At 36.4% G+C, this 27927-nt stretch overlaps 2 protein-coding genes and 1 long non-coding RNA gene across 6 annotated transcripts; 2 read left to right on the top strand and 1 right to left on the bottom strand.

The window, feature by feature from the left end:
* Nucleotides 1-435: 435 nt before the first annotated feature.
* Nucleotides 436-26528, top strand: hoxd3a (homeobox D3a). Of its 4 annotated transcripts, XM_055216058.2 has the most exons (5): nucleotides 437-925; nucleotides 16670-16726; nucleotides 18938-19485; nucleotides 19733-20477; nucleotides 24624-26528. In XM_055216058.2, exons 3-5 carry the CDS (start codon nucleotides 19038-19040, stop codon nucleotides 24634-24636), a joined length of 1206 nt encoding a protein of 401 aa, XP_055072033.2. In that variant the 5' UTR covers nucleotides 437-925; nucleotides 16670-16726; nucleotides 18938-19037; the 3' UTR covers nucleotides 24637-26528. The 4 variants fall into 4 exon arrangements, with proteins under 4 accessions (XP_055072034.1, XP_055072033.2, XP_055072036.1 ...); XM_055216059.2 differs by lacking the exon at nucleotides 24624-26528 and having other exon boundaries at nucleotides 436-925; nucleotides 19733-20481; XM_055216061.2 differs by lacking the exons at nucleotides 437-925; nucleotides 24624-26528 and adding an exon at nucleotides 11956-12441 and having other exon boundaries at nucleotides 19733-20481.
* LOC129452297 (uncharacterized) lies at nucleotides 5206-27738 on the bottom strand. The gene is made up of 2 exons (XR_012358235.1): nucleotides 27649-27738; nucleotides 5206-5545 (listed from the first exon to the last, which is right to left on the bottom strand). It is a non-coding gene; the product is annotated as an uncharacterized lncRNA (long non-coding RNA).
* hoxd4a (homeobox D4a) lies at nucleotides 5614-11002 on the top strand. The gene is made up of 2 exons (XM_055216068.2): nucleotides 5614-7682; nucleotides 8102-11002. Exons 1-2 carry the CDS (start codon nucleotides 7217-7219, stop codon nucleotides 8401-8403), a joined length of 768 nt encoding a protein of 255 aa, XP_055072043.1. The 5' UTR covers nucleotides 5614-7216; the 3' UTR covers nucleotides 8404-11002.
* Nucleotides 27739-27927: the final 189 nt, after the last annotated feature.

Here is a 27927-nt window from a genome sequence, read left to right on the forward strand (position 1 = left end):
CGAGGTAATTTATTTTGCTTAAAACTTGACTGCAAACCATGGATTGCTATTTGTATTTATAAATATCCAATAAAAACATCTACTAAAAATACGTCTATAACCCAATGATAAATTGTGATCATTGCATTTTTACAAATCTCACAATTTAATATATAGTTTAAAAGCTTACTTGTATTGTAAGCATTAAGTTAGGACCAATTTATTATTTCTAAAACCACAGACTGGATCTAATTTAAATCTTATTTGTTAGCCAATGCGTTTACTAGATAACTTATACATTTATGTGTATGTCCTTCAAATTATTTAATATATTTAACGTAAGATGGACGATTGTGGCTCTGTCAGCTAGTGTGTTTAAAATCTCTCTCTCTCTCTCTCTCTCTCTCTCTCTCTCTCTCGTTATCTCTTTTTCACACACCCACAAAAAAATCCTCTTTTAGCAGATGTCTGTGGCTGTATTTTCTTTGCTGAAGAAGTGCAGCTGGCTCGGTCATTATGCGCAAAAAAACTAGAGGCTTTGCGGCAGCCCAGATTCCTTTTTGTTAGAAGACAATTTACAGCTTTGTAACAGATCTTTTTATGAGCGTATATCGTCTGCCATTGGACGCCACTGGTCATGTGCAAGACGCAAACGTCTTCATGACCCTTTTTCCAGATTTCCCAAGCGACTTTTTCCTCTGCATTCTGTTGCTTCAAATCCAAAAACACAGACTGCTCATATATTTGACGTTTACTGGTATCCGTGTTAGAAATGCGAAAAAATCCAGAGCTTCGGTAACTTGTATTACCGTTTACGTGTGTTGTCAGTTGTTAGATGGTGCTTGAATTTTTTAGTCAAACAGTTCTAGAAGACTGACACCAAAGATGCTTCATAATATTCACCAGCAACGCAGAACGGACGACATGGATTATATAGCTTTGTTTGGTAAGTTATATTTCATGACATTTTCACGGAACACTACATGCAATCGTGTCAGTCCGAAATTACATAAACAGCAGGTCATTGGTTCAGAAAAAAACAAAAACAAAATAAAGTAAAAGAAGCCTGCAAGAAAACTATATGGTAGTCTATTTTATAATTTGTAACTCTCAACTAAAGATATTTGCAACAGAAATGTTTCCTGTATGAATTGCACGAAAGCTCGAAGCTGCTGGTGTTTTTAAAATGGTGCCATGTTAATGTTTCTGGCCTAACTTTACCCTGGCGATCTTCAAAACGAAATTTGTTAGAATGTATTATTGCTTGCAACAAAACTGTACTTTCTGTTTTTCGTCCACAATAATAACAGACTTGTATTAGTAGCAGAATTTTAAATTCGTACATAAGTAACAAAACCATTTTTAAACATTACCCCATTCTCCCTTCATTGATTAATTATTTTATATAACGACATAAGTTAAATCGGTGTATTTGTTTCGTGTTTGTTTTAAAGTGGAGTATTTTGTCTTTGCCAAAAAATTAAAAGAGAAATTACTTCAATTACATTACAGTCACGAATAATTTATAATGACGTAATGGTTTAAAATTAATGGATAAAACTTATTTATATTTAGGCCTATTTATATGTATTTATATATGTAAATAAGAAAGTTAAAGAGAAATCAAAAACGGAAATTTGGAGATGCAGCGGTACAGGGATTCAAATAATGACTCCTCCCTTAATGGTAGAAATGGTGCAGTTTTAGGGCAGGGAGAGACAGGGTCTGCGGAACAAAGACAGTATTTCACAGTCAGCTGACAGGCCGCTGCAGAGGTATTTACAACCTTACTGCAATGCGGCAATGCGGAGTGTCAGAACTAAACGAGTCAACTGAATTCAGAGCATTAGCTATTCCTCTACTGATTTCATTTAGTAAGCCTACTTAAAAACACCGGAAATCATGTGAAATTATAATGTTTCTTTTATGTCTAACTACTTCCATTTCAAAACTAATTTTTTTGTGAACTATCCAATTACAACAAATTGATATCATACCATTAATTCCATTCTTTCCTCTTTCGTAACCTTTCACTCCTTAGCACAAAATTACGAGTCCTAAAAGCAATTTCCTCTGCTTTTAACTGAGATTTTCGTTAATTATGCAACAATGTATTAACACAACTTTATAGTATAACCATTATCAGCAGAAGATATGCTATTTTACCATAATGATATGGTGGTATTGCAACACATTTATATTACATTCATACAATGACAAGGAAAATGAAGCTACTCTTTAGTAGAGAGTAAAAATGTATTTCGCACAATATTTCCATTTAAAAATAATTGGAATGAAAATGTTTGAGAACCCCTGCATTAAAATGTGTCTTGTGTGTTCATATATATATATATTCATATCTTGTTGTAACGTTATTTGGACGGGGATTTGGTTTTGAAACATTTTAATTAAAGTTGTAAAGGCTAAAATAAAAACGCCCTGCAGTTTTCAGAGCATTATACTGTTTTCTGGGTAGCCCTGTAGAACGGAATTATGCTATAAACTCTCTGCTGTGAAGACTGACGTTTTGCCACGTCCAAACAACTAGGCAATTTGCTCTTTGACCAGCAGGGGGTGATGTTGTCTAACTCTCCGGGATTTGCTGTTCTTGTATCAGCAGATTTCTTCACGAGGTCACTTCCATTGAGTGTGATTGGTTGGCGTAACCATGTGACCATGAAAAGTTCTTTCATTTGGTGCGTCAGACTTCATGCAGCGCTGTGCAGATAGATCGGCGTATGACATCAAAGTACAGCGAGAGTAATTCTTGAGCAGACTGTTTCGTATGCTTTTGAATCGCTCTCGCGGTACTTTGATGTCTTGAGCCGCTCAGACTGCCCAGCGCTGCTTAATCGAAATCCATAGAGCCTATTGTGTGTAATAAGAAATGAAAAAAAAATCTTTAAGGACCCAAATAAAACAATTATTGGTTATAGAGACTGCGCGAAAATATTTAGAGACATGTAATCATTTTAACGTTTAATTAAAAAAAAATATTTTTTGTTTTTTTATTTGTTATGAGTGGAAGTTTAAATCTGTAAACATTTTAATATAATCCAATGACTAATCGGTTGACTTGTATATAATTATAATATATTGTAATGTATTATAATAACCTATATTTGATATAATTATATATAATTATTACTTGCACACAAACACATATATATATATATATATATATATATATATATATATATACTTTTTTTTTTTTACAGTAAATGTGACTATACTCCCTGGACAAACCCTAAACATTTGTTACTTTATAAGTAAAGGACTCGCCATATGGCGTTTAGTGTGGCTTTTTCCACTCTGGTTCGTCTATGTCTCACCAGGGATGCGTTTTATTACCCTAAATTTACAGTCAGAAAAACATTCACATTAGTTCACACGTCAGAGATTTCACAAACACCTCATTTGCCCTGCGGAGAAAACTGTGGCAAAATGACGAACAAACAGGAGCAATGCATTTGTAAGAACACACCAATAAAGGCTTTGCCAAAATGTATTATGCTTCTCGGATACATGGAATAATGTAATACACTCTAATTTTCGACGGCAGTGTTTTTCCTTAAAGTGTGATGAATGCGAATTATACTCCATGTCTTTATTTCCTCCTGAGATCAGAGTAATCGCCATTATTGAATAAGTGCAACTTTCAGGATTATTTATGGCACCCGCGCGCTGTCATGAATGGCTGTGGGGAAGCACGTGATACCATTAAACTTTGTTTTATGACCAGGGAGTTGACAAGCCAAAATATAATTCACATTGTATATTAGAAAGGTCGCTCAGACGCTTTAGAAAAGATCTCAGTATCGCTGCACAGGAGAACTAGGCTCCAGGTTGGTTTTGATCATGGATATACAAGCTTATCAGTGCGAGTTACGCGAGAAGCCAGCCTCTGGAGGTAAGACTTTCTTCAATACTTGTCACTGAACTTGTGCCTATTGACGTTTACTATGGTTTCAAATTGTTAGCCTGCAAACCAGTGCGGATTTATTTCTGTGAACTCGTCTTTAGATGGTTAGGAAACCTTACAGATGAAAACTGGGAAGTAATGAAGATGACGTAAATACTGTAGTCCGGTTTTGTGTGATTGTGGCGCCACGTTATGAAAAATATCTTCGTCCTAGAACAAGGCTTTTCCTGCATACACGAACGAAAAACAAAGAATTATGTCTAAATGCATATTTTAGATAACATGATAACATACTATAGAAAGAAAAAACGAATGGCTTTATTATTATATTATGATTATAGGTGATTTAAAAAAATATTTAATTCATATGCCTTGTTTATAAATACGATTAAACTTCATATATGTTTGGATAGTATTGGCAACTGCGCATATTAGCTTTTGTTTAACATGGATCATTATAAAAAGACAAAGGGGAAAATAAACGAAAACATCTTAGTTCATCTATCTACGTACTTCGTTGACCTAAAAGTGAACTTTAAATGAGCTTAATTTCTATCTTTTATATTACGCTCTATAGCGCCCCCACATCTTACATATAGAGAAACATTTACATCAAAAATTTAATTGATTTAGTAAAAAAAAAATGCAAAGATGCGCAACATGTTGGTGCCTTAGGAATATAACTACACAACTTCACCATTTTCATTTTAAACAAATGATTATTTGGATTTTCATTTTTAATAATTGAATTTTCCAATTTTATCTTTTAATGAATTAATTTAACAAAAAATATTTCATGGCACATACTGCATTTATTTTATTAGTTCAAAACCATTGGTTAATTCGCTTAAGAATTATTTTAAGTAGAATGCTCATAAGGATGGGGGAAATGTGACATTAACAAATCTCTAAAATGTGCTAAAATATTAAAAAATATATATATAAACAGTATGTAAAGTATTATTCGTTGGTGACTAATAAATAATTTAAAAACAGGAGGATTTGCTATTTAAACCAGAGGTCACGACAAATGGTGACACTCTCATTCTTTTGTTCATCAGTAACTCGGCTTTGACCCGCCTCAACAAGTCGAAAACGAGGTGAAACACAGGTCAAGCTGTCTAACAAAAATTAAAAAACAGATCACTAAAACCATATATCGTCCAGTAACACAAATATAAATGCATGCATAAGTGTATTAAAAAAATGCTACAAGGTGGACTGCCATGCGTATTTTTCAAGTAGCCTATCGAAATTTATTTTAAATAATTGCCTCTCAGGAAGAAAAAAATATTAAACGAGTGTTAATCAAATAATTCAAACATTTTATTTGTACAATTTAATAGTAATTAATGAGCTTTTTATTATAATCGTTTTAGCCATTGTACAGCCATATACAGAAAAAATACGTGAAGAGACGTCTAAGTAACTGGCAAACAAATACAGATTTATAGATTGAAAATCGACTATTACGTCGTTATTTCATAACGAAAAATATTTTTGATTATTACTTTTGATTATTATTTTGGGTTCAAAGTTTTGAGGTACGCTGGCTCCAGTGACCGGTCACGTTGGGCCACAGAAGCTGGTTATTACTGGAGGTCATCTGTTATCCGTGAACTTTGGCGCTCTTCCGCTACCGCCCTGCAAAAAATAATGAAACTTGTGATGTATGTTGTAAATGATTCAGTTTGATCTCTCGACCTTCAGGATTCATTAATATTGCTCTTCTCAGTTCCCAAATAGCACAGTTTTAAGTTTAGTTTGATAGCCACAACAGCATCTTAGATTGCGGTTTCTCCTGGTCTACTCAATCTATAACTTGGTTTAACATATTTTATTTTTATGTTACCTATCCAATAAAAAAGTAAGGTTAGTTACCTCATTTAATAAATAAATATGAAAGCAGTGCACAATTGTTGACAAATGTGCACTGTGAAGCACAGTTTAAAGATTTCTTACTGGTAAAAAAAGTATATTGTATGAATACTGAAAATCAACGTTTCAACGTTTTAACCATTGCACAACGTACAGTAACCATGAAAATAAATTACAAAATTAAATGCATGCTTTTTAACACAAGAGACCGAAAACAACGGTTTTAATTTATTTACAATGTAACATCGATTTTTAAAAACATTTTTGCCAATTGGACAAGTACATGCCGTCGTCTATATATACCCTGTAGAACCGAATTTGTGTGAAAAGATTACGGTCACAGATTCGATTTTAGGGGAGTATATGGTCGATGCAAGAACTTCAAGTAATTCTGCAGCCTTATTTTTTTTATTACCACTAAATATTTTGCATCTACACGGATTTCTTTTTAAAACATGAATGTGATTTGGAAAACCGATTCGTACATTATTATAAGAAACATTTTATGACAATCGAATGTGACCTCTAAAACGCTTTAATTTATCGAGTGAGCTGTCAATCTCATTCATATTAATGCAAGTTCTACCTGTTCTAACTGAAATTAATCTCAGATTTTTTTTACATATTTCAAAAAATAAATTTGACATTTGACTGGTTCAAATCCTGCAATACCTATATAATGGACTGTGGCATTACTTTGTTTGAACATTACAGATTTCAAATCCATGTCCTATACTGCTCTTTGGTGGTACCTTAAGAGCTGCCAAGCGGTTATTCTCTTTTATGTACTATTTGATTATTGATTGGCACGGCGCATTAAAGGCGAACCAGGGCGCCCTATACAGCAAACTGAAAGGATGAGACGCGCTGGAACGATGAGACTCCAGTAACTTTTGAGTGACCTCTGCATCACAAAGACGGTCTCCATCAATTGTCCACGGGCTTTATGCGCCTTTTTGTGCCCTGGGCGTTTATATCTTTTGTCTTGTTCTGTTTTGTTTTGACCTGTCAAAATCCTCAGGGCTGAGTTCGATTTACCTTAGTCGAATATTGTTATATCTTATGGACCACCCCGCATGCACATACCTGTGATGTGCACACTTTTTTATGTAGAATTTCATTTAATGTTGATTTTGTGCCCAGTGCCCACGGATCGCTTACCGAGACTGCCCACATGCTACTGAGTCAAAAAACACACAAAGAACAGGACGTTTTATTTACACGCGAAGAAGCAATTTACGGCTGCACACTGGGCACTTAATCAAATAAATTTAATATTGCAGCGATCCTAATTGAGAGATAATTGTTAAGTTTGTGAAATTCGCTACTAGGTGTGCACAGCTTCTTCTCTGTTGATGGAGTCTCTCCAACTCGATTGGCCAAGCTGGTCACATGGGTGCCTAACTTTATTCAGTTGACAGCAAGTAGGAGGGCTTTATGGAGGGAGGAAAAAAAGACAACTCGAGAAAAATTAGTATTTTCTACCTTCAGAAATTAATGGCCATGAGTTCGTACATGGTGAACTCCAAGTATGTGGATCCTAAATTTCCTCCTTGTGAGGAATATTCTCAGAACAGCTATATACCTGATCAGAGTCCAGGCTACTATAGTCCTTCGCAGGACACAGCAGATTTCCAGCATCCCGGGATCTACCCTCGGTCAAACTACTCTGAACAGCCTTACAGCTGTAACACTGTCCAGGGCGCACCGGTGCAGTCGCGGGGTCATGTGCAGGATCAAGCCAGCCACCCAAGCCCTTTTCCCGCACAGACAGAGCACTGCCCTGCTGTCCAAATATCCGGACCTCGGACTTGTGGACAACAGCAAAACACAAAGAGCCAGACGCAAGCCAAGCAGCCTGCTGTAGTTTACCCATGGATGAAGAAAGTCCACGTTACTACGGGTAAGATTCAATCTTATTCCTGTCTGTTTGTGGGCCAGCCCATTCTGCCGTTTCAGACACACTTAAAACCATTCAGTGAAATATTTATAGGTTCCTCTGAAGGGGCCGCCAATTACACCAGCCATAAATTTTTATTGCTTAGGAAATAGGCCGCTAGCAGTGTTGGACGGTATTGCAGAGAGTCCACTTGGCCCAACGATTGTATTAAATAATTTTGCCATGATAAAGTTTGATAAAAAAATCACTGCTTGTTCATCTGTACATTATAATTACACAAGATAAAAATATCTATTTGTTTTGTGTTAAAATCGAACTGTATTCTATCAAGTGTGTGTTTTTGTGAGATATATTCCAGTTGCATGTAAATTGGCCCTTTTAGCACTTTTTAAAACAAAAGTTTTTATTTGTCTCTCCCCTAGTGAACCCGGATTACACAGGACCGGAACCCAAACGCTCTCGGACAGCCTACACAAGACAGCAGGTCCTAGAACTAGAAAAGGAATTTCATTTTAACAGGTATCTAACAAGACGGCGTCGCATTGAGATCGCGCATACCCTCTGTCTCTCGGAGCGACAGATTAAAATCTGGTTTCAAAACAGAAGAATGAAATGGAAAAAAGACCATAAACTACCCAATACGAAAGGAAGATCGGCTTCATCTGGAAATCAGCATGTACAACACGCTCAGAAGGTCAACCAGACAGAGATCACAACTTTATAAGTGGATATATCTCCCGCCAGATGTACAGATGATCTGTATGTAATAGACAATGCTTCTTTTGACATTGCATGGTAGCAAAACATGACATGTTGGTCAAAAGTGCCAAAAACTGAGAAGCAGAAGCACACACTATGACTTAATGCAGGGTAAAAGACTGCTATGCGTTTGAAATCCAAATTCTTTCAATTCATCCAACATTGTAACTCTTTGTAACTGAGGCAAAAAGGATATAAGGCATCGAATGATGGCCGTCACGAGGTACAGTAAAACGTCAGAAAGCTTTCATCGTTTTTACACAAACTTGCCAAATTTATTTGAAAGCATGGTTCGTTTTAGTGACACTTTTCACATTTAATAAATTCCCTCTGTATTTTTATCACGTTTCTCTTTTTTGATGCCTGTGGCGCGTCAATTTATCTTAACTTAATGATGAAAGAAAACTTGAGCAAGGAAATGTCAGCATTTATAAAATTACGAATGTTTAACGTGTTTTTTGTTTTGAAATCCAGTGGAAATAAGACGAATACAAAATAAAAATAGTTAGCGATAAAAAAAATATATTCGTTTTCTGGGAAATAATTTATTTGTACAAACCGAGGCAATTTCAGTTTGAACCTTGCCTTTTGTGCGAGCCCCATAAAATGTTTACGTAATTCTTAATTTGTTCATATAATTCTACAGGCATTTGTTAAATGCTTCTAAATTTGTTTAGTCTAATTTTATAAATGTTTATTTCACCCAAGAGATTTTTTCCTGATATTTTTGCTAGAATATTTCATGACTTTTCCGGCTATAAATCCCGCCTGGCATTTTTGTAAACAATATAACTACAATTAAGGATGTATATCTGTCTTCCACAATTCTTCTGAAATGCTTTAACAGCAACTTTATCTCGAATTTTAGCTTAGCTTTTAGTGGTCAAGATGTTTGAACTCTCTATTTATTAAACAAAATGTAAAAAGTTTTATACTCTACGTAAACTTAAGTATTCCTTAAATTCCAACAATTCCGAAATAAATTAAGTGCGTTATTATACATACACATTTCAGTATATTGATATATGGTGCATATTTTACAGGCATATTTCTAGCAAATAAATAGTCTAAAGATCACGCAGAGGTTACACTTAAACTGTATAGTATTCTTTGTTAAAACTCGGCTTTGTGTGAAAAGGGTAGAAATAATATGAAGAAGCACTTTGATACACGTTTTATTAAGTTATTTTTTAAAATGGGTTTGGAGTTGCTTTTCAAATGTGAGAGTTTTTTCAGCGGTGATTAAAGTAAGACGCTCTGCTATCATTGTGGTGTCTTTGTCTCCTTAAACAAAAACACGAGGCACACATGCATTGCGAAGATGTCTCCGCACTGAAGCCTTCACGTTGAGAGCGTGAAAAGGTATTTTTACAGAAGTTTGACAAAAGCCTTGCGGGCAGGTTCATCCAGAGGACACAGTTTCTGTTGCATTAGACGCTTTTGAGCCGCGAGCACTGACCTCTAAACTCGTGACCTGCAGGAACAGCCTGTATTCTCAGACTCTTTTTGAACCAACAATGTGACTTTTAATGCAAAAATACTTAGATCCTTTCAATAAATAATCTGTTTACTGCAAGTCTTTGCTTATATCTTGACTATTGGTCATATATTTGTCACATCTTCGTCACGAAGTTAAGCAGGCAATTTAGAGCTTTGGATTGATAAACCATAATTTGAAAGTTATACATTTCTGTACGTTTTAAAACAACCATGACAGTCTGACTATAAGGTGAACTGATTGCATAAAAGCAGCCACATGCAACTGTGCTGGGTAAGAGAATTCCTTGTTTTGGAATTCCTGGATCTAACAGCATAAATTGCAAACCGTAGTTTAAAGGCATGTGTTTTATTACCACTTCATCAAGTTTAAAAAAGTACTAGATCAGATATCTATCTGTGCGTCCCAGAACATTCATTTGCACCATGGAATCTTTCACTATCATGCTTATAACCCAGTAACCATAACATTATTTTCTCAGAAATATTAAACCAGTTTTCTCTTATAAGTAGGTTCTTTAGTTTTCTTTCATTTTTTATTTTCCATTTATTTGCCAACAATCTTACTGTCAGTACTGAAAATGTGTGAACAAACCATTGTTTATGTTCGTGTGCGCGGGGAGGGGGGTGCCTGTGTGTGAGACTTCGGTGGTATATGTACTTGTGTTAAGGTTTAACTACTTCGTGTTTATGAATGAATGTGTGTGTATGTGTGTGTGTGTACCTGGTAATTATCACGTTGTGGGGATCAATTGTCCCCACAAAGATAGGAATACCAGTATTTTTGTGACCTTGTGGGGACATTTTGATGTCTCCATGAGGAAACAAGCTTATAAATCAAACAAAATGATGTTTCTTGAAAATGTGAAGTAGTAGAAGGGTTTCTGTGATGGTTGGGGTTAGGGAATGGGGTAGGTAAGGGGAATAAAATATACAGTTTGTATGGTATAAAATGCATTACGTATGGAATGTCCCCACAAAACATGGAAACCAGAATGTGTGTGTGTGTGTGTGTGTGTGTGTGTGTGTGTGTGTGTGTGTGTGTGTGTGTGTGTGTGTGTGTGTGTGTGTGTGTAAGAAATAGAAACAAAAGATATAATAACATCAACAGTTCATGGGTCGAAAAAGAAAAAACGTTCAAAAGATTTATTTAAGTTTTATTTATTGCATGAATAGACGAACCAATATGTTACAAGCAGACGAACCAAGATATTACAAGCACACAAACCAAGCTCTGGTTGTGAACATCATTGTTTGCCTACCATAAACAAGTCTTTAGCTGGGTTTTCACAGGCAGTGCTGTGTGCATCTGTGTGCGTGAGTGTGTGTGTGTGTGAGAGAGAGAGAGAGAGAGAGAGAGAGAGAGAGAGAGAGAGAGAGAGAGACTTTGACTTTTAACCCCACTTTATTACTAAATTTCAAGATTCAAAACTAAACCTTACATAGATTTAAAACATTTTATACATAGAGAGAGAGAGAGAGAGAGAGAGAGAGAGAGAGAGAGAGAGAGAGAGAACCCAGCTAGTCTTTTTCTACATGGATGTAAAAGACTTGTTGAGAAAGCATAACCTGAGTAAGATTATGTCAAGGTTTGAAATCATAGTGAAATTAATGGCTGAAATCAAAATACTTTTGGAACTTTACCCTGGTTTTTAGCCATTGTGAAGCCATGTTTGTCTTAATGGAGAAATTTAGGCAAACAATGATGTTCACGAGCAGAGCTTGGTTTGTGTGCTGTTTCACAAAAATATTCTTTGTGGCGAAAAGGTTGCTTCAGATTATAAAATGTATGAAAAAAACATTCTTCAGAACCTAGACTAAATGGTTCTTTGAGGAACCAAAAATGGTTCATCTATGGCATCGCTGTGAAGAACCTTTCAAGCATGTTTATTTTCAAGCATCTTTATTTTTAAGACACACACACACACACACACACACTAGAGATCAATATCACACAAGTCGGTGTAAAAGAAAATATTAGGGAAATAACGTGAATACTGTGACACAAACATCTAATTTTGTGTATGAATCAGTGCAAAAACAGGCGTGGAAAATATCTCTATTGTCCTATCTTTCAGCAAGGCATTCTGATTATTGACCTGATTGTCTGAAAAGAATAAACGCAGCTCCGTTCGCAATGACACTGCGCCGACTACGACCGCAGCTTTCACAATGCTGCTCAAACGGCCATATTTGATTTCCAGCTGTTCGTTGAAACTGTATTCGCCCATCGAGACAGCCCGTTAAGATATATCAAACTGTGCTCTCGACATCCCAAGATAGAATTCGGTATAGGGTTCCGTTCTATATCTTTTTTGTTTGACCACGTGATTGTCTAAATAATTAATTCAGCACGTCCCCTAGAAACACGGCGTCGTCATTAATCGCGAGGACTCTATCAGACTTGAAAACTGAAGAGATCCAAGAAAATAATATCCAAACGGTCCGGTATCTCACGCCACGGTAGCCTGCGCATTCGCTCATCATTTAAGCCAATGGAAGCTCGGTAGGTAAACATTTAAGATTAATATTTGTAGTGAGACAGCGAACATATCTGTCAGGATTTTGATAAATCTGTCCTTTGATTCAGTCTTCCTGGCGGACTGATGGAAGTTGTAACAGACTCGGGGTGCTTCTTTTCTCTTAAATAGCTTCGCTTTGTCGTTCAGTCTAAATCGTAACCGCCAAATAAAATCTGTTCACAACTGTTATTAAATGCAGCCTTTACAGGGAATATTCGCTGCTTTAAATCTGCATCAATATAGTTTTATATTGATGCGGTTATATGATGCAAAGACCATTGCACTAAGATTGGTTTATTACTCATCCGCCAGGGCATCTGCGAAGGCCTCTTTGTGATTTATAATCCATCAGACATGCTGTTATGTCCCGATTTACTGCCAACCATTTGTGGGGACGTATGTGTTTTACTAGACTGAAGAGACAGACTAAAATTCAGAGATGCATTTGGAATTTGCGTGTACATTTGTTATGGACGTATAATATAACAATTTAGGATTTTTTGCAATAATTGGCATGCATCCAACACAATAAAGCAGATAAAAAATGTCATTTAAACATAACAGTTATAATGTATTTACAAAAACTATAACACCCACGTTGCTTTTATTTACAATAGTTAGTTATGATGGTTAATGTGTATTCCTAAAGCGTTGATTCCTAAAACTGTTAAAGAAAGATGACGGTGATCTGCATCGTTGTAAATCATGCTCAGTAATTCCTGAAAGGGTGAGAGGCTGTTGGGGGCCGGGCATAGACTGTAAATCTTTCACTTTTATTAGCCCGTGAACATATGCTGCAAGGGGAGAAGACTCGCATCCTCTCCTCAGGACAATCCTGCGCTCGGCCGAGTTCCCAACCGTTTCATCTCCGTTCAGCTTTAACACCTATACAACACTTTCTAAAGCATTTTAAATGTAAATTATTAAATAGTGACTCAGGTTACACACAACCGAGATGCATTTCCGCACTCCCGAATTGTCTTCTGAGAAGAGGATAAAATTACATTAATACAAGAACAGAAAAAATTATATTTACAACTACTTAAAATGTGTTATATATTAAACCTACATATATGTGAATTTTATTTTCACTGCTACACATAAATCTACGCTCTTGCTTCATTAAAAAATAATACAGAATTTGGGATGATTTTGATGAATCTCCTTGGCTGACGAGGTCATACATTGCTGTCATTGCCTGAACCATAATCGTCAAACAATATTTCAATAGCTCATTGAAGCCTATAATAAACGTTTTTTCGTGAAAACAGCAACCAGGAAGTATAAAAAAACAAAACAATACTCATGGTCATGCACCGAACAATTAGCAATAAAAATAACAGTCTAATCTATAGGCCTACTAAATAAATGAAAAATAATAAGATGAATAAAAAGGACAAAAAAGATGAAATGTTCAGAAGAAAAAAAAGATCTCCATATTATAAAATGGTTTGTATTTCGAAATGAAAATACAGACATTGAAATATTTCTTTCTAGTCAATATATTTCTTTGTCCTTTATTTGTACATTGTTTTCAAGCCCATAATAAATAGCAATATAGCTTTCATCATAGCAAACACTCCGCTACAGTGGCTGAGCAGATCATGAGAGAGAGAGGGGGAGAGGGAGAGAGAGAGATATTGTGCAAAATATGATTTTACAATGATCGGCGGCTTGAGGGAATGTTAGTGCCCTTGCTTTTAAAAATGTATTTGTGAGGTGAAGCTGTTTGGAGTAGCAGCCTCAATCAGGACAATCTGAGACCCAGATCACGTGAACAAATATGCTTGTATTTTAAGGCAGCGCCTTTATTTGTCATGATAAAGGTTCCTGAAATATACTAATGTCGACTCATTCGGCGATCCTGCCTCAGTAAAACGTTTTTTTTCTCTCTCTCTCTTCAAATGAAAAGTTGATTGCCAGTAATATTTCGCTTTGGAATAAGAAGATCGTCTTGGCTTTTTATTGGTAGCTGAGTGAGTGGCTCCATTCTTTCGGGAATACTGTCTGCATTGGTATATGGAAATGCCTGGAAAAGCGCGAGATCAGTTTTAAGACAGTACTGTCTATAGACAAAGGGTGAAGGATTTATCCGAGTAGCTGCACTGAGAGATATTGAGACCAAGAAGCACTGCTATATAATAAATTGACTCACAGGTAAGCAATTACATGGCAAAACGTAACCTTTAAGCGTGGGCTTACATTAGGCCGGCGTAAAAATATGATTTATTCCATTCAAAGCAGCTGATCTTTATTAATGCCGTTGCCTGCCAGTAACCGAGCAAATACGATTTGAGGACTTTGAAAAAATCTTTGGGAATGGTTTACAGCTTTTACAGAAACCATGACTACTTAGAAGGTTAGCTCGGACAATACACTGTGATGTACTTTTTACGTTGTTATTTTTTTACTATACATATGTACATATTTTGCCAGCTGATTTTGCCATTAAACAGAGTGGAACATCTGCGTTATGCAATGCGAGATCGTTAATCACTTTAATTTGTGTTATACTCAATGCTAGGTTAGACATGATATATGTGGGTTAGGGTATTCTGTTACATTTCCACACATTCAAATCTTTTGATTGTTTCTCCAATTAAGACTGTAGTTTACCCGAAATAATTGCAATTCCAGGCAGCTTTAAATCCGTTACCTCCATGTTTTATCAAAGTAGCCTATTACATAAATATAAATCCCGTTTGAAAATTGAAATTGCATGGATCAACAATTAGACAAATTTAATTATTTTTGACACCAGCATTAAAAGCAAATTGTGCATAGATTAATTTAAGAAAATATTTAAGAGCAATTTAAGAACATTTAAGACGTTTAAACTACTCTCTTTTGGATTGTATTTTTCCAGATTTTAAGTCCGCTTTGCAACTGATTTCGGATTTCTGAATATAATGTAAACAAATAAAAGGATTTATGTAAAGCTTTAATTAGATTATTCCGTTTGCAAATGTTTATATAAATGATTGTAGATGTATTGTCCCATTTCTTGACTGATCGACAAACCATTCCGCTTTTCCTGTTTTTATTTTTATTTTATTTTTAGCAAAATCTGAAGAAATGTTCAAAGCAGACGTTTTAAACTTAAAAACGTGATTCAATTTTTTTTAACTAAATGCTAAATTAGACAATTTTTTATCGCCAACTATGCTGCGTCTTTATATGATAGTACAAGTAAACAGCTGAATTAAACAGAGACATATAAAAGCATGCAAATCAGTTACACTGATAAATTTATATAATATAGAATATATTACAATAATGTACAACTAGACAGACTCCATTTTTTTAGATCCCATTGTTCCATTATGAGTACCAAACTTACCGTGGGAGTGTGTGGGCGAAAACACTGTTGCCTCATAAAGGCAGAGCATGTTAAGATGCAGTGTTCGCTACATTTATCCCATTAAGAAAGACTTTGAACCTGACATACAAGCTTAAATACACGCTTCAGACTTGCTCGGTACATTTGCCAACGCTGCGTCCAATAGCAAATAAAAACAAAAGCTATAGTAGGCTAATAATAATCCATAGCATAGTTTAAAGTTGTGTCCTCGCCTCAAGTTTGGAAAGGTTTTGGAGAGTGGAACAGAACAGCTCATCTGTCTCGTATAATGTGGATTTAAATCTCGTCTTCAGCCTCGCGCTTGGTTTTAAAATCGCCGGTGTAAAGTTGTGTGGTGAAGATAGTGTTGAGACTTACTTGAGCCCTTCCGTTCGTTGTTCATTAATCAGTGAGTTATTGCAGAGGAAGCCAAAGGTCACCCAAAAGGCTTATGAGTGCTAAATATTTTGGCCAGCTTCTCTTTGTGTAAAATCGCTTATGTCAGTTTTTCTTCTCAGCTACACATCTGACTCTTAAAACCAGTAGAATTATTCAAATCTACAAGTTCGTTAAATTAGAAAACGTGAATATATATATATATAAAATATATGCTATAAATGTCTTGTTTTATTAACAGACAATGTTAAGAGCAGTGGATTTACAATCGCAATGATTGAGACTTGGAAAAATATCATTATATAGTGCTATACCCAGTATGAAGAAAGTGCTGGCATAAAATAACTCAAACTGAAAATATATAGAATCTATTTGAACTTTCAATAGCCGAGGCCGTCACAAAAAAAAACAGTAAGCTGGGAAAAAAAATAAAAGCAATCAACAATTTAAATCACTAATCTGTTTTTATTGTTTAGGTCGCTGCCCAAATTATGACGATCGTATAAGGGAAAAAGAGACAGCCACACACTGCGGTAAGAGATTTCTCCATTTCATGTGTATTAATATGTTCGAATTTTGTACTGACATTAAATACTAATTACTTTATTACTTACAACCTCCGCTTTATTATCGTGTGACTCAATCCAAGCCCATGATAATTCAGCGATAATTATAGGCCATAAAAGGGAACACGTGCTTTTTGTAAAATTAACACATCAAAATTAATTTAATTTTAACACAATCCTAATTCCTCAATACTGTTTTTAAGTCTCGTTAATGTACAACAAATGTTGTTGTTCAGGGCTCAACAGACACCAATACAACGCAACATTATTTTCTTGCATGTGCGTCAACGCACAGTGTTTTGAGTCCCTCGATTTCAAACAAATGTGTGGTAAAAGCCAAAATTTCCCTTACAGCAATGTAAAGAAAAAAAGAAATTACAAAGTAATTACATTTCCTCGATTACAAAAGAAAAATAATAATCTTAGCGAGTATTCCTTTCCGAACACTCTTCTTGAATTAGAGTGTACGCTTTATTAAAATCCACAGCTCTCCGTGTATTATGGCAAAATTGAGCTCCATTGCGAGTGGTCAAGAAGGTTTTAAGAGAACAGTGTGCGAACTGGACGGCTAGATTTATACTGTCAGGCTGTCCGCGTTGGCTGTAGCGGGACATTCTTGCCCCTAGCCTTCCTCCTACGCTTAGAGTTTTACCCCACTGAAAGTATCAACCCTCGAGGAGGGCTTTTCTTCTCACCCCTCTGTTAGGCCGTATATGGCGAGTCATAAATTTAGCACGGCTCCACAATGACAGGTGTATTGATATGTATTGCGTGTAGCTTTAGGACGTAATAACCACTGTACTGGGCGTGAGCTACAGTCGCTTATGTGAAAGCATATGTTTAGAAGGACACAAAGATGAAAAAGACGAAGGTTGAAAAAGAAAGCCTATACATCGAGGTAAAGTAATACACATTTGGGTTGTGCAAAGACTACACCGAGCATTTGTCACGAATCATATTTGTGCTCTTATTAACATGCATGTGGCCACCAACTCCAAATCGGCCATTTGAAGAAAACAAATGTAGCAGCGTGCCTCCTACGTCAAAATAATGCAACTCAAATTAAGATTGTCCATAAAAACAGAATTGTAAACTAATTACATACTGTAATTTTGTTATTCAGTATTATGGGGAAAATTATACATAGTAAGTCGTCTAAAATGTGATTGTTATAGATATTTGAAGTACGAAAGTTTGGCTATTTACATCCTTAAAAACTTAAAAATTATCACTCAAAACGGAATGAGCTCGGAATCGGTGAACGACTAAACCATCTATTATCCTGAAAGTTATCTCAAACATATAAATAACGGTTCATGTTATTGTGTGATTCACTCTTTTTATTTCGCTACTGGGACATAATTTGCTATCTAATAAATACATCATTTTGTTAAATGCTTTATGTTGTGCAGCGTTAAGAAAATTTAAAACGTTTGGAAAAACGCAAAAATGTTTTGTATTGAGCAATGAGTTGAAAAGAATGGGATATTGTTTGGAGAGAAATGCTGATGTTCCTTCTGCTGTCGTATCGTTTTACTCAATAGGGTTAAACTTTAACCCTGTTGTTGCCTAAAATTCTGAAAGTGAAAAGCTCAGGGGGGTTGAAAAGGCAAGCACATGAAAGGCCTCATCAAGACAAAAGTTTAGAGAGAAATGGTTCACAAAAATGTAAAATAAATGAAGATTTAAAAACAGTAACTTGCTTTATGATGAGATTACGAATAAAAAAACGGTAATATAATGGATTCTTAAAGTTTACCTTTATTCCTATCTGTACATTTTTATGTCAATTCTTTAAATATAATTTATATAAACTTTGAAAAAATCTTGGCACGAAAACCGTAAGGATTTTTTTTTATTTACAGTACAGTGATAAATGGTGCTCTAAAGACTTTTATGAGAAGGTACAGTTCTGTTAAAACAAATATAGAGGCTGTCAATAAATGGCATCACACATCATTGTTAAAAGTCTCTCTCTCTCTCTCTCTCTCTCTCTCTCTCTCTAAAGTCTCTATGTATTTATATATTTACTGTTATGCATATATATATATATATATATGCATATATATATATATATATATATATATATATATATATATATATATATATATATATATATATATATATATATATATATATATATATTTATACACATACACTTATTATTTTTCTTAACAGGTCAAAGGACAGATAATTTGTGGGAAGCTCCAATCACGTGACCGAGGAGCCCATGCAATTGGACAGGGGTGCTCAGGCCTTGCTAGTTTGAAACTTCACAATGCAGAAAACCACTTATTATGACAACGCTGGACTCTTTGGAGGATATTCCTACCCTAAAACTGACTCCTACACATATGGCCCTGCTCACCAGGGCTACTCCTCATCCAGTATAGAGAATGACTATCAAAATGCCATCTGTCCAATTCAAACTACATCAGTCCGGCCGCCAGCACACAAAAATGGAGACATGAATGGCAGCTGTATGCGACCAAGTGCCAGCAACAGCAATAGCCAACCCGAGGGTCTCGTTGAACAGCAGCAACAGCAGGCTGCTCCTTTAGCAGCCAGCTCACCCAGCCCCAACACCAGCTCCACTCAAAAAAAGAAATCTCCCAACAGCAACGGCTCCAGCACTGCCACTCCAGTCATCACAAAACAAATCTTCCCATGGATGAAAGAGACGCGTCAAAACTCAAAGCAGAAAAGCACCAACTGCCCAGCTGCAGGTGTGTGTGTGTGTGTGTGTGTGTGTGTGTGTGTGTGTGTGTGTGTGTGTGTGTGTGTGTGTGTGTGTGTGTGTGTGTGTGTGTCAGGAGAGGAGGAGTTTAGTTCATATCTACACTTACAGCTAACTATCAATGGTCATATTAATAGAGACCTTTACTTTTCGTACACTATGTTATGTCTCTCATTGGTCATGCATCAGGCGGTATAAGATAACTAATGCATTGCATTTCTACCGTCTGTGTTCAGGAGAAACCTGCGATGACAAGAGTCCACCTGGCCCTGCCTCGAAACGGGTGCGCACTGCCTACACCAGCGCACAACTGGTGGAGCTGGAGAAGGAGTTTCATTTTAATCGCTACCTGTGTCGCCCCAGAAGAGTGGAGATGGCTAATCTACTGAATCTGACCGAGCGCCAAATAAAGATCTGGTTTCAAAACAGGAGGATGAAGTACAAAAAAGATCAAAAATCTAAAGGCATAATGCACTCTCCCCTAGGACACTCTCCGGACAGAAGCCCGCCGTTAAGTGGCTCGAATCATATTGGATATTCTGGTCAGCTTGCAAACGTAAACAGTCTGAGCTACGATGCGCCATCTCCCCCGCCATTCGCCAAACCGCAACAGAATATGTATGGCTTGGCAGCCTACACGGCGCCGTTAGGCGGCTGCATACCGCAACAAAAACGGTACCCGGGCACAGAATACGACCACCACAGCATGCAGGGGAACGGTAGCTTTGCCAGTGCTAATTTACAAGGTAGTCCCGTGTATGTTGGGGGGAATTTTGTTGATTCAATGCCAGGCTCGGGCCCCATGTTCAACCTCGGCCATCTTCCCCATCCTTCATCCGCTAGCGTGGACTACAGCTGTGCCGCTCAGATTCCGGGCAACCACCATCACGGACCGTGTGACCCCCACCCCACATACACAGACCTCAGCTCTCACCACGCGTCTCAGGGAAGGCTGCAGGATGCGCCCAAACTCACGCATCTGTAAGGATCTCATCTGTGTGCTGTTGAAAGCGATATGTCGCGTTTTTATTACCTCACTAGTTAAACGAATTTATAAAACTACCCTCCGAGAGAAACATAACGTATTACCCTGTATTATTATTATTATTATTATTATTGATATTACTATTACTGCTACGATTGTAATTATTTTAACAATAGCTGTGGTCTATTTCTCTCGACTGTTGAAGATGCACAGGAGTGTTTGTTGTCAGTTGTTTGGAGAAGCTAGTTGCGCAAAATGAGGGCAATTTCCATTAAGTATTACTTGAAGGTAAGTTCTGTAGATTTGACAGTATAGACATCCATCTTTATAGAGATGTGGTTTGTAGAGAAAAATATCATTGAATCTTCTTTAAGTCGTCTGTTAGTCATGGGTACTACCGAATCCGTTTCAATTAAGATGTATCATTATTTATTGTTTTCCCTCAAGATTGTATGACAAACATTTATCTCGACTGAGTATTATATTTATTATTTAACGATTTTGTAACGCACATTATTTATCTTTTGATGTACATTATTTATATGGACAATATTGTAGAATTTATTTTGGAGCAGAAGCCGTTGACGTTTTCTTAGAACTGGTGCAAACAAGGTAATATTGTGTGACTGGTGTATTTCTGTTTTAATTAAATAATAAAATATCCTGCAAATGAAGAGATATTAACGCAACAATCTCGAAATTTTTTATTTTTTTCAAAGTAATTGGAAGTCCGGCATTTTTGGTCAATGCCATGGTTAATATTATGTCGCTTAAAACACCAGCACGTAATGATCACATCCTCACATCCTTTATAAATGTTATTTTGTAAGTTGCACAATCCATGCATAAAATTATGAAATGGTAACGATATGAAAATGTTATATTTTATTGTGTCAAACATTTTGTAAATAAAGTGCTTAAGCCGAACAAATGCAAGTGAACATCCTACATTAATATGCTCAGAAATCCATTTTCATTGTCACATCTATTATTAATTAAAAGTAGATTCATATTGTGTGTGTACATTAATAGATTTTTAACGTGAATGTCGCCCAACTCACATGGCACTGGCGCCATTTTGTAAACATAAAGATAGTAAACAAAGGCGGCACACTCGCGCTCTCCATCATCCAGATGCGCTTGAATGTGCGCGCTCCCTCCCGTACAATGGCTGTTCACAATAAAAGAGCAGGAGTAAAACTTACAATATATTGCATTTATTTTAAATTCAATTGAAGATTGTCATAACCAGTTTGTATTGTAAATTAACTGAATATCAATCTTATTTCAAGTTTTCCTGGTGGTTGCTTATCAAATGACTTTATGGACGTACAGACAATTTGATAAATCCTTTAAAAGTCTATTGTGCCCGTCACTAATGCAATGATAGACCTGTTTCTATTATCGTTAAAATAATACTGCTGCTAACTGCTAACATTTGTTAGCTGTTTTAATGTTAAGGGTCTGTGTAGAAATTCTGAAATACCCTGAACCAAACACCAAGTATTGTATGAATAACAGTTATAACAGTTAGATATAACATTAACCTTCACCATTGCGCAAGACTTAAAACACGTACATCTATATATTTTAAAATGCACCTTATAATGTCGTAATGAATAGCCTAAAGCGTCACTGCCTTTGTAAGCACTGGCAAGCCTTCTCTAAAAGAATAGGCTGTTTCCCGGTTTCCCCCTAGCGAGGCATTTCAAAGCTCATTAATCAAAAACTCGTCGCTTTCAGTCTCGGTACTGATTCCACCTCCTTATGAACAAAGCTTTTTGCTTTCTCAACTCTGAAAACACATTTCAAACTGCAAGAGGCCAAACTTTGTTCTGAGAGTCAGAGAAGAGAGAGAGAGAGAGAGAGAGAGAGAGAGAGAGAACTACAAGCTCGGGCTACAAACATAGCATGGATGAGAGAGAACTCAAGGCTGGAAAGACTCAAAGGGTTCAAGCATTGGGGGGTAAGGACACTTTTAATACAAACTATTTTGCCTCTAAATACAATAACCACGAGTTTTTTGACTACTACTTAACAATTCCAGCAACATCTTCCATCATTCTAAATTATTTTACTGCATCCAGCTTACACCTGAACATCACCTGCATTAGAAAAAAACGGCTAAAGGGGTCTTTTTCTGTCTAAAAGATGGCAATTTGGTGACCCCGAGCTTATTATTATTATTTAAACGTTTGTATTATTTGGGTGGACGGCAGATATATAATATAAAAAATAGGGCTATAAAAAGGTTTTTGACGGCCTCTTGAAGAAAATAACTACATTTAAAGTAAGTTTTAAAAAAATTAAGTAATTAGTTTAAAGCGAAAAAAGAGAGACACGAGTCCTTACACACATTAATTTGTAACGAGTAAAGTACATTTTAAAGACATTAACGAAGGTAGAAAAAGTTTTTATATTAAATTAAAATATTATTCAAAAAATCTCGTTTTAATATTAGACTGTAAGTGCATTAAGGAACACTAGATAAAGTAATACTAAAATTAATATATTTAGCTTTTTCTTTTTCTCTCAAAATAGAATAAATAGGTTCAAGACTGAGATCCAAATCAAATGTGAAAATCCAATTTTTTACACTATTTAACTTTCTGATTCAGAAACTCGCATTTTACCTTTCTTTTGGCACGCACAGGCCTCTATCTATACCAAACATTCAGGGTAAAGTCTGAGTACCTTGTTATGGGTCAGTAGATCAAACGAAATATAACAAATTCGCTGATACGACGTGCCGATTTTTAAGCAAATTTTACTATTGTACAATTGTACTATTTTCACTGTATAGAATCGTGTATAGAATAGCAGCGCTCGATAACACGTTAGAGAGAAATTCTGCGAGCTTTAGTCTGCGTGGTGCAGTTGTCAGGGGTATTTGCTAGCTTCAGGTCATCAATCACTGATTGTGCACAATTTTCCTCGACAGCAGTTCCGAGTCTTCCGAGGGGAGAAGCCAGATGCGCGGCGTCCATCTTCTGCTCAAAAGGGACAAAACCGCAGAGCTGAGCACTCAATTCATCACACATTTAATGATGAAAAAGCTTTTAGGATCTTTATTTTATTATGCTTTTGTGTTCTCTAAAAAGCACATGCACTTTATAGACATAATATTGTAAACAGGATACATAGATTATGTAGGTAGTGTAATTTATATCGCAAAGGTTTAAGAAGTAAAAAAGGGCCTGTTGGTGTGGGTTCAAAAAAGCATTAACTCGTTTGGAGACTAGCTGCGTTTGAGATGAATGGTGAGGTTTAATTTCTTTGAATCATACACCGAGGTCCCGGTGTATGATTCCACGCATTTAGTCCTAATGCTGGTTTGTTTGAGTAGAGTCAAGAAAGTGAAATCTCAATAGCTTAAAGAAAAAATATTTTGTTTAACAAAATGGGAGGTGTTTTTAAGGAAGAGGAACTGAATTCAACCTAATTTAATTTGTTTCTCACTAGGCAGTGAGGTCTGAGTTAAATCCAGACACAGTGTGAGCAGGGGCCCTTAGACCAGCCGACACACGGGGCACTTTTGATTGGTCAGAGTACGCAAAGCCCCGCCCCTCGTTGAAGGCCATATTTACATGTTGAGTCAGAATGTAAGTAATGAAGATAAGCTACACAAGTTATCATTCACAATTGAAAGTGATGCTTCAGGAGAAATAATGACCTCGCTTTAAGACTGTTACCCATGTGGGGACCTGATGACTCTCACGGCCAAGTACTGATTAGAGAAAGGCTGCGCCCCTGTCTTACCCCGCAGAGACCTGAGAGAAACTGACGAGAAGCGTTTTGGATCATCCTGTCAACACCCGATTAACCTCGGACATGCTTTAAACTTCTTTAAAAGTGCGTTATGACAAAATCGCGGGTCAGTGTTTAAATGTAGCTGACGCATACTGCGCTGACGCAGTGGACACCTGAAAGCGCGCACTTCTGCGACAGCTCTGGCGGCGTGTGTGAGTTCAGACAAAGCGCAAAAAAATGAGTGCGTAGCAGTTCTGCCGTTTACAAGAGTTTTGGGAAGGTCGTGATATTAAACTCGTCTATCATATACAGCTGGATGAAAATCAAAATGAATATTCTGGAAAATAATGATAACGTTTTGGCGTTTTTAACATTGTCTACACTTTCCGCAGGCAGCAGATCTAGACACGCTGCGACCTCACGTACAACTTTCACCACTATCAAGTCACTGAACTCGAGAAGGAGATTCATTTCAACAAATACATCAGCAGGTGTAGGAGATCTGAAATAGCGCATGCTATGCACCTGACAGGCACATGAGGCAGAAGACGACAGAGATGGAGGGTCTGGCCACCAGCATGCCGCCAGATTCCCGCCTCACCCCTGCACTCTTAAAAAATTAAAGTTCTGAAAGGGTTCTTCAGTGATGCCATAAAAAGAAGAAGAACTCTTCCTTACCTTAATATAGTCTGGTAAAACGTTTTACTTTTCCATGTGACTGAAAGGTTTTGCATGTTAAAACCATGCGGCCTAAAAAAGAAGCTTTTACGCTCTCAGAAACATGGAAGGGTAACTTTTAAATGGGTTATATTATGACATATTTCTAAGATGTAAAATAAGTATTGGGTCTCCCCAGAGTGCGTATGTAAAGTTTTATCTCAAAATACTCCACAGATAATTAATTATAGTATGTTAAAACTGTTACTTCAGGCCTGAGAATGGGCTGATTTTGGGTGTGTCCTTTAAAATGCAAATGAGCGGATGAAATGCAAACAATGATCGCAATGATGGTGGTTTGTTGAAATTGAAACTCAATTGTGCTGTCAATTACTTTCTCTCTCTCTCTCTCTCTCTCTCTCTCTCTCAGCAACTAAACTATCCGTGCAGATTAAGGGGCGGTATTATTGTAATTGGCTTACCTACATCACAAAACAGCAGAAATCTGAACGACCCAATTTTTAACATGATTGGACTGAAATGGCTTGCCAAAACTAAGTTACTGGGTTGATCTTTTTCACATTTTCTTAGTTGCTAAAAGCACCAGAGACCCAATTAACATAAACATGGAAAAAGTCAGATTTTCACGCTATGACCCCTTTAAAAAGGTCCTAATATGTACCATTTATGTATAGATATGTAACTGTTGAAAAGGTACCACTCCAGTGACAACTGTTGTACCTCATGATGTGCCTTCTTTCTGAGAATGTTGGAACCTTTATTTTTAAGAGTCTGTTAAGAGCCCTTGAGAGCCTAAGACCAAATCATTTCTTTACACATTATTTATTAAGACTTTTGTGTCTTATTAACACAAACATTTATGTTTATATTGTACTAATCCTGTGTTAGGTACTATAACATTATTAAGTCTAATTGTACATTACACCTTGGGTTATAGTGTTAAGAAGATTTGATAGCTTTGATATGTGTTGGAGCTGTAATTTAACGCTTATGTGTTGTTGGGGCCATTTTTGTTATTTTCTAGTCTTAATTTCGCCACAACTTTCTCTGTGTTTCAACAAATGGAATGAGTTTTGGTGACAAATCTTATATTTACACATATTTTAAGAAAAATCCTTTAAAATTTTTCAAAAACTTAACAATATACCGCGGGCAAATTTACTGCCCTTGCGTGCTGTCGGTGGCCAAAAATGGCAACTGGATTGAACTGCTGTAAAAATGTATCAGATGAATTTTTTTTCTTTTTTTGCAAATCATTTAAAAAAAATTTGGAAACATGTGGTAGTTTTGATCAATACTGACTGGTTGATTAACAGATTTATGCAAATAATTTGAAAAAATTATAAATTTGATACATTTTTACAGCCTTTTAATTTGGTGGTCATTTTTGGCCCCTAACACCACGAAAGGGTAGTGAATTGGAACAAGGCACAAGGGTTAAACTTGATTGTTTATGTTGGGTATTTGAGCTTTTAAAGTACATTATAAGTCATCTTGCCTTAACTGAACTGACCTGTAATTAAATAATTCTGACCTCAAGACCTCTGCTTTTTGCTCAATGTACTCTACCTTTTAAAATGTAACCTTCATTTATAAGTCATAAATGACAATCTGTTAGAGTTTATGTGTTGTGCATTATTAACTTGAACTGAAATAAAAATGTATTGGAACCAAACTGTAACTGGACAGAGTAATACGACCAGGTTAACATCATCACACAAACCCTCGTCCATAAAATTTTCCCATGACATGACCAAATGAAAAGCATTAAGAGCAACTTTCAGAGCAAAATGCTTGAAATGTAAAAATCATTGAAAGTCATATGAGGCTAAATATCCTGTACATATCATATTATATAACAGAACATCTGTAACTAAATCTAAAAGTAGCTGAGATCATCTTCAGGAACAGTGTAGACAGTATGTTAAATGCAGAGCTGGTCTTGTACCCGGCAGTAGTAGATCTGGCCTGGTCTTTTTTAGAGTTGTCACTAAAGGTCAGACATGTCTGCTGGATTTGCTGTTAACATTGCTGAAACAGCAAGTCTGTGACGTTTAGTTGTAGACCAGTGCCCTTCCTCCTATTCCTCTTATTTTACTATGAGAAAGACCATTTTTGGAGTGGTGTGGCTTGTGTTAATGTTAGCAGGTCTCCATACATCATCACATTACATTATGGCCTCCATTTGGGGCGCAGCATCATGCTACAGTTGTCACAAGCATGAAAATAATGAAGACTAATAGTTACTAGCTATGAGTCTGCACACACCGCACACACACACACACACACACACACACCCTTCCCTGGATCTTTCTCTCTATAGATACTGTGTATATATATATTCTATATCCATGTACATACCTATAGAGAAAACATTTAATGACTGAAAGCGGGATGGCTCAAGGATTAAATGAATCATTGAGAGGTAATGATTTGTCTGAAAGTATGATCACGCATAATGTTTATAGATTATATTGTAAGTATGGAAAGTATACCCCAGTCTGTGGGAAAAACTCTATCACATTAGTATTTGGATCATCTAGAAAGATGTAAGATTCTGGTATTTAATATGATTTATCTGATCCTCGAAGCACCCTGATATAAACCGAAAATACTGATCATCATTTACTCCACAATTTAAGAGGAGAATGCTTTCTTCGGGGTGTTTTTTACACCACCGCTATCAATTTATAATTATATTTCAAGATGTGCTTCATTCTCGACATACATTCGACTCACCGGCAGTTGATGATTTTGATTTATTTTTGTCATTAGGAGATTTAACCCAGCAAACATGGTGCGGTCTCTCTCTCGATCTCTTCGTCTCTCGGTCCTTGCTTTCTTCTCCACCAACCTGACAGACAAACTGATCACACAGGAAAGATGCCATAAATTACAGGCGCATAAAAACACCACACCCCACCTCCACCCTCAATCCATATGGATGTCATCCTTTATGGCATTTTCAGTGGGAAATTATGACGGAATAAAACGCATCTTCATTCATCTTATATTTGG

Source organism: Misgurnus anguillicaudatus, chromosome 17 (genome assembly GCF_027580225.2).
Source record: "Misgurnus anguillicaudatus chromosome 17, ASM2758022v2, whole genome shotgun sequence".
In the NCBI taxonomy this organism is placed as follows: domain Eukaryota; kingdom Metazoa; phylum Chordata; class Actinopteri; order Cypriniformes; family Cobitidae; genus Misgurnus; species Misgurnus anguillicaudatus.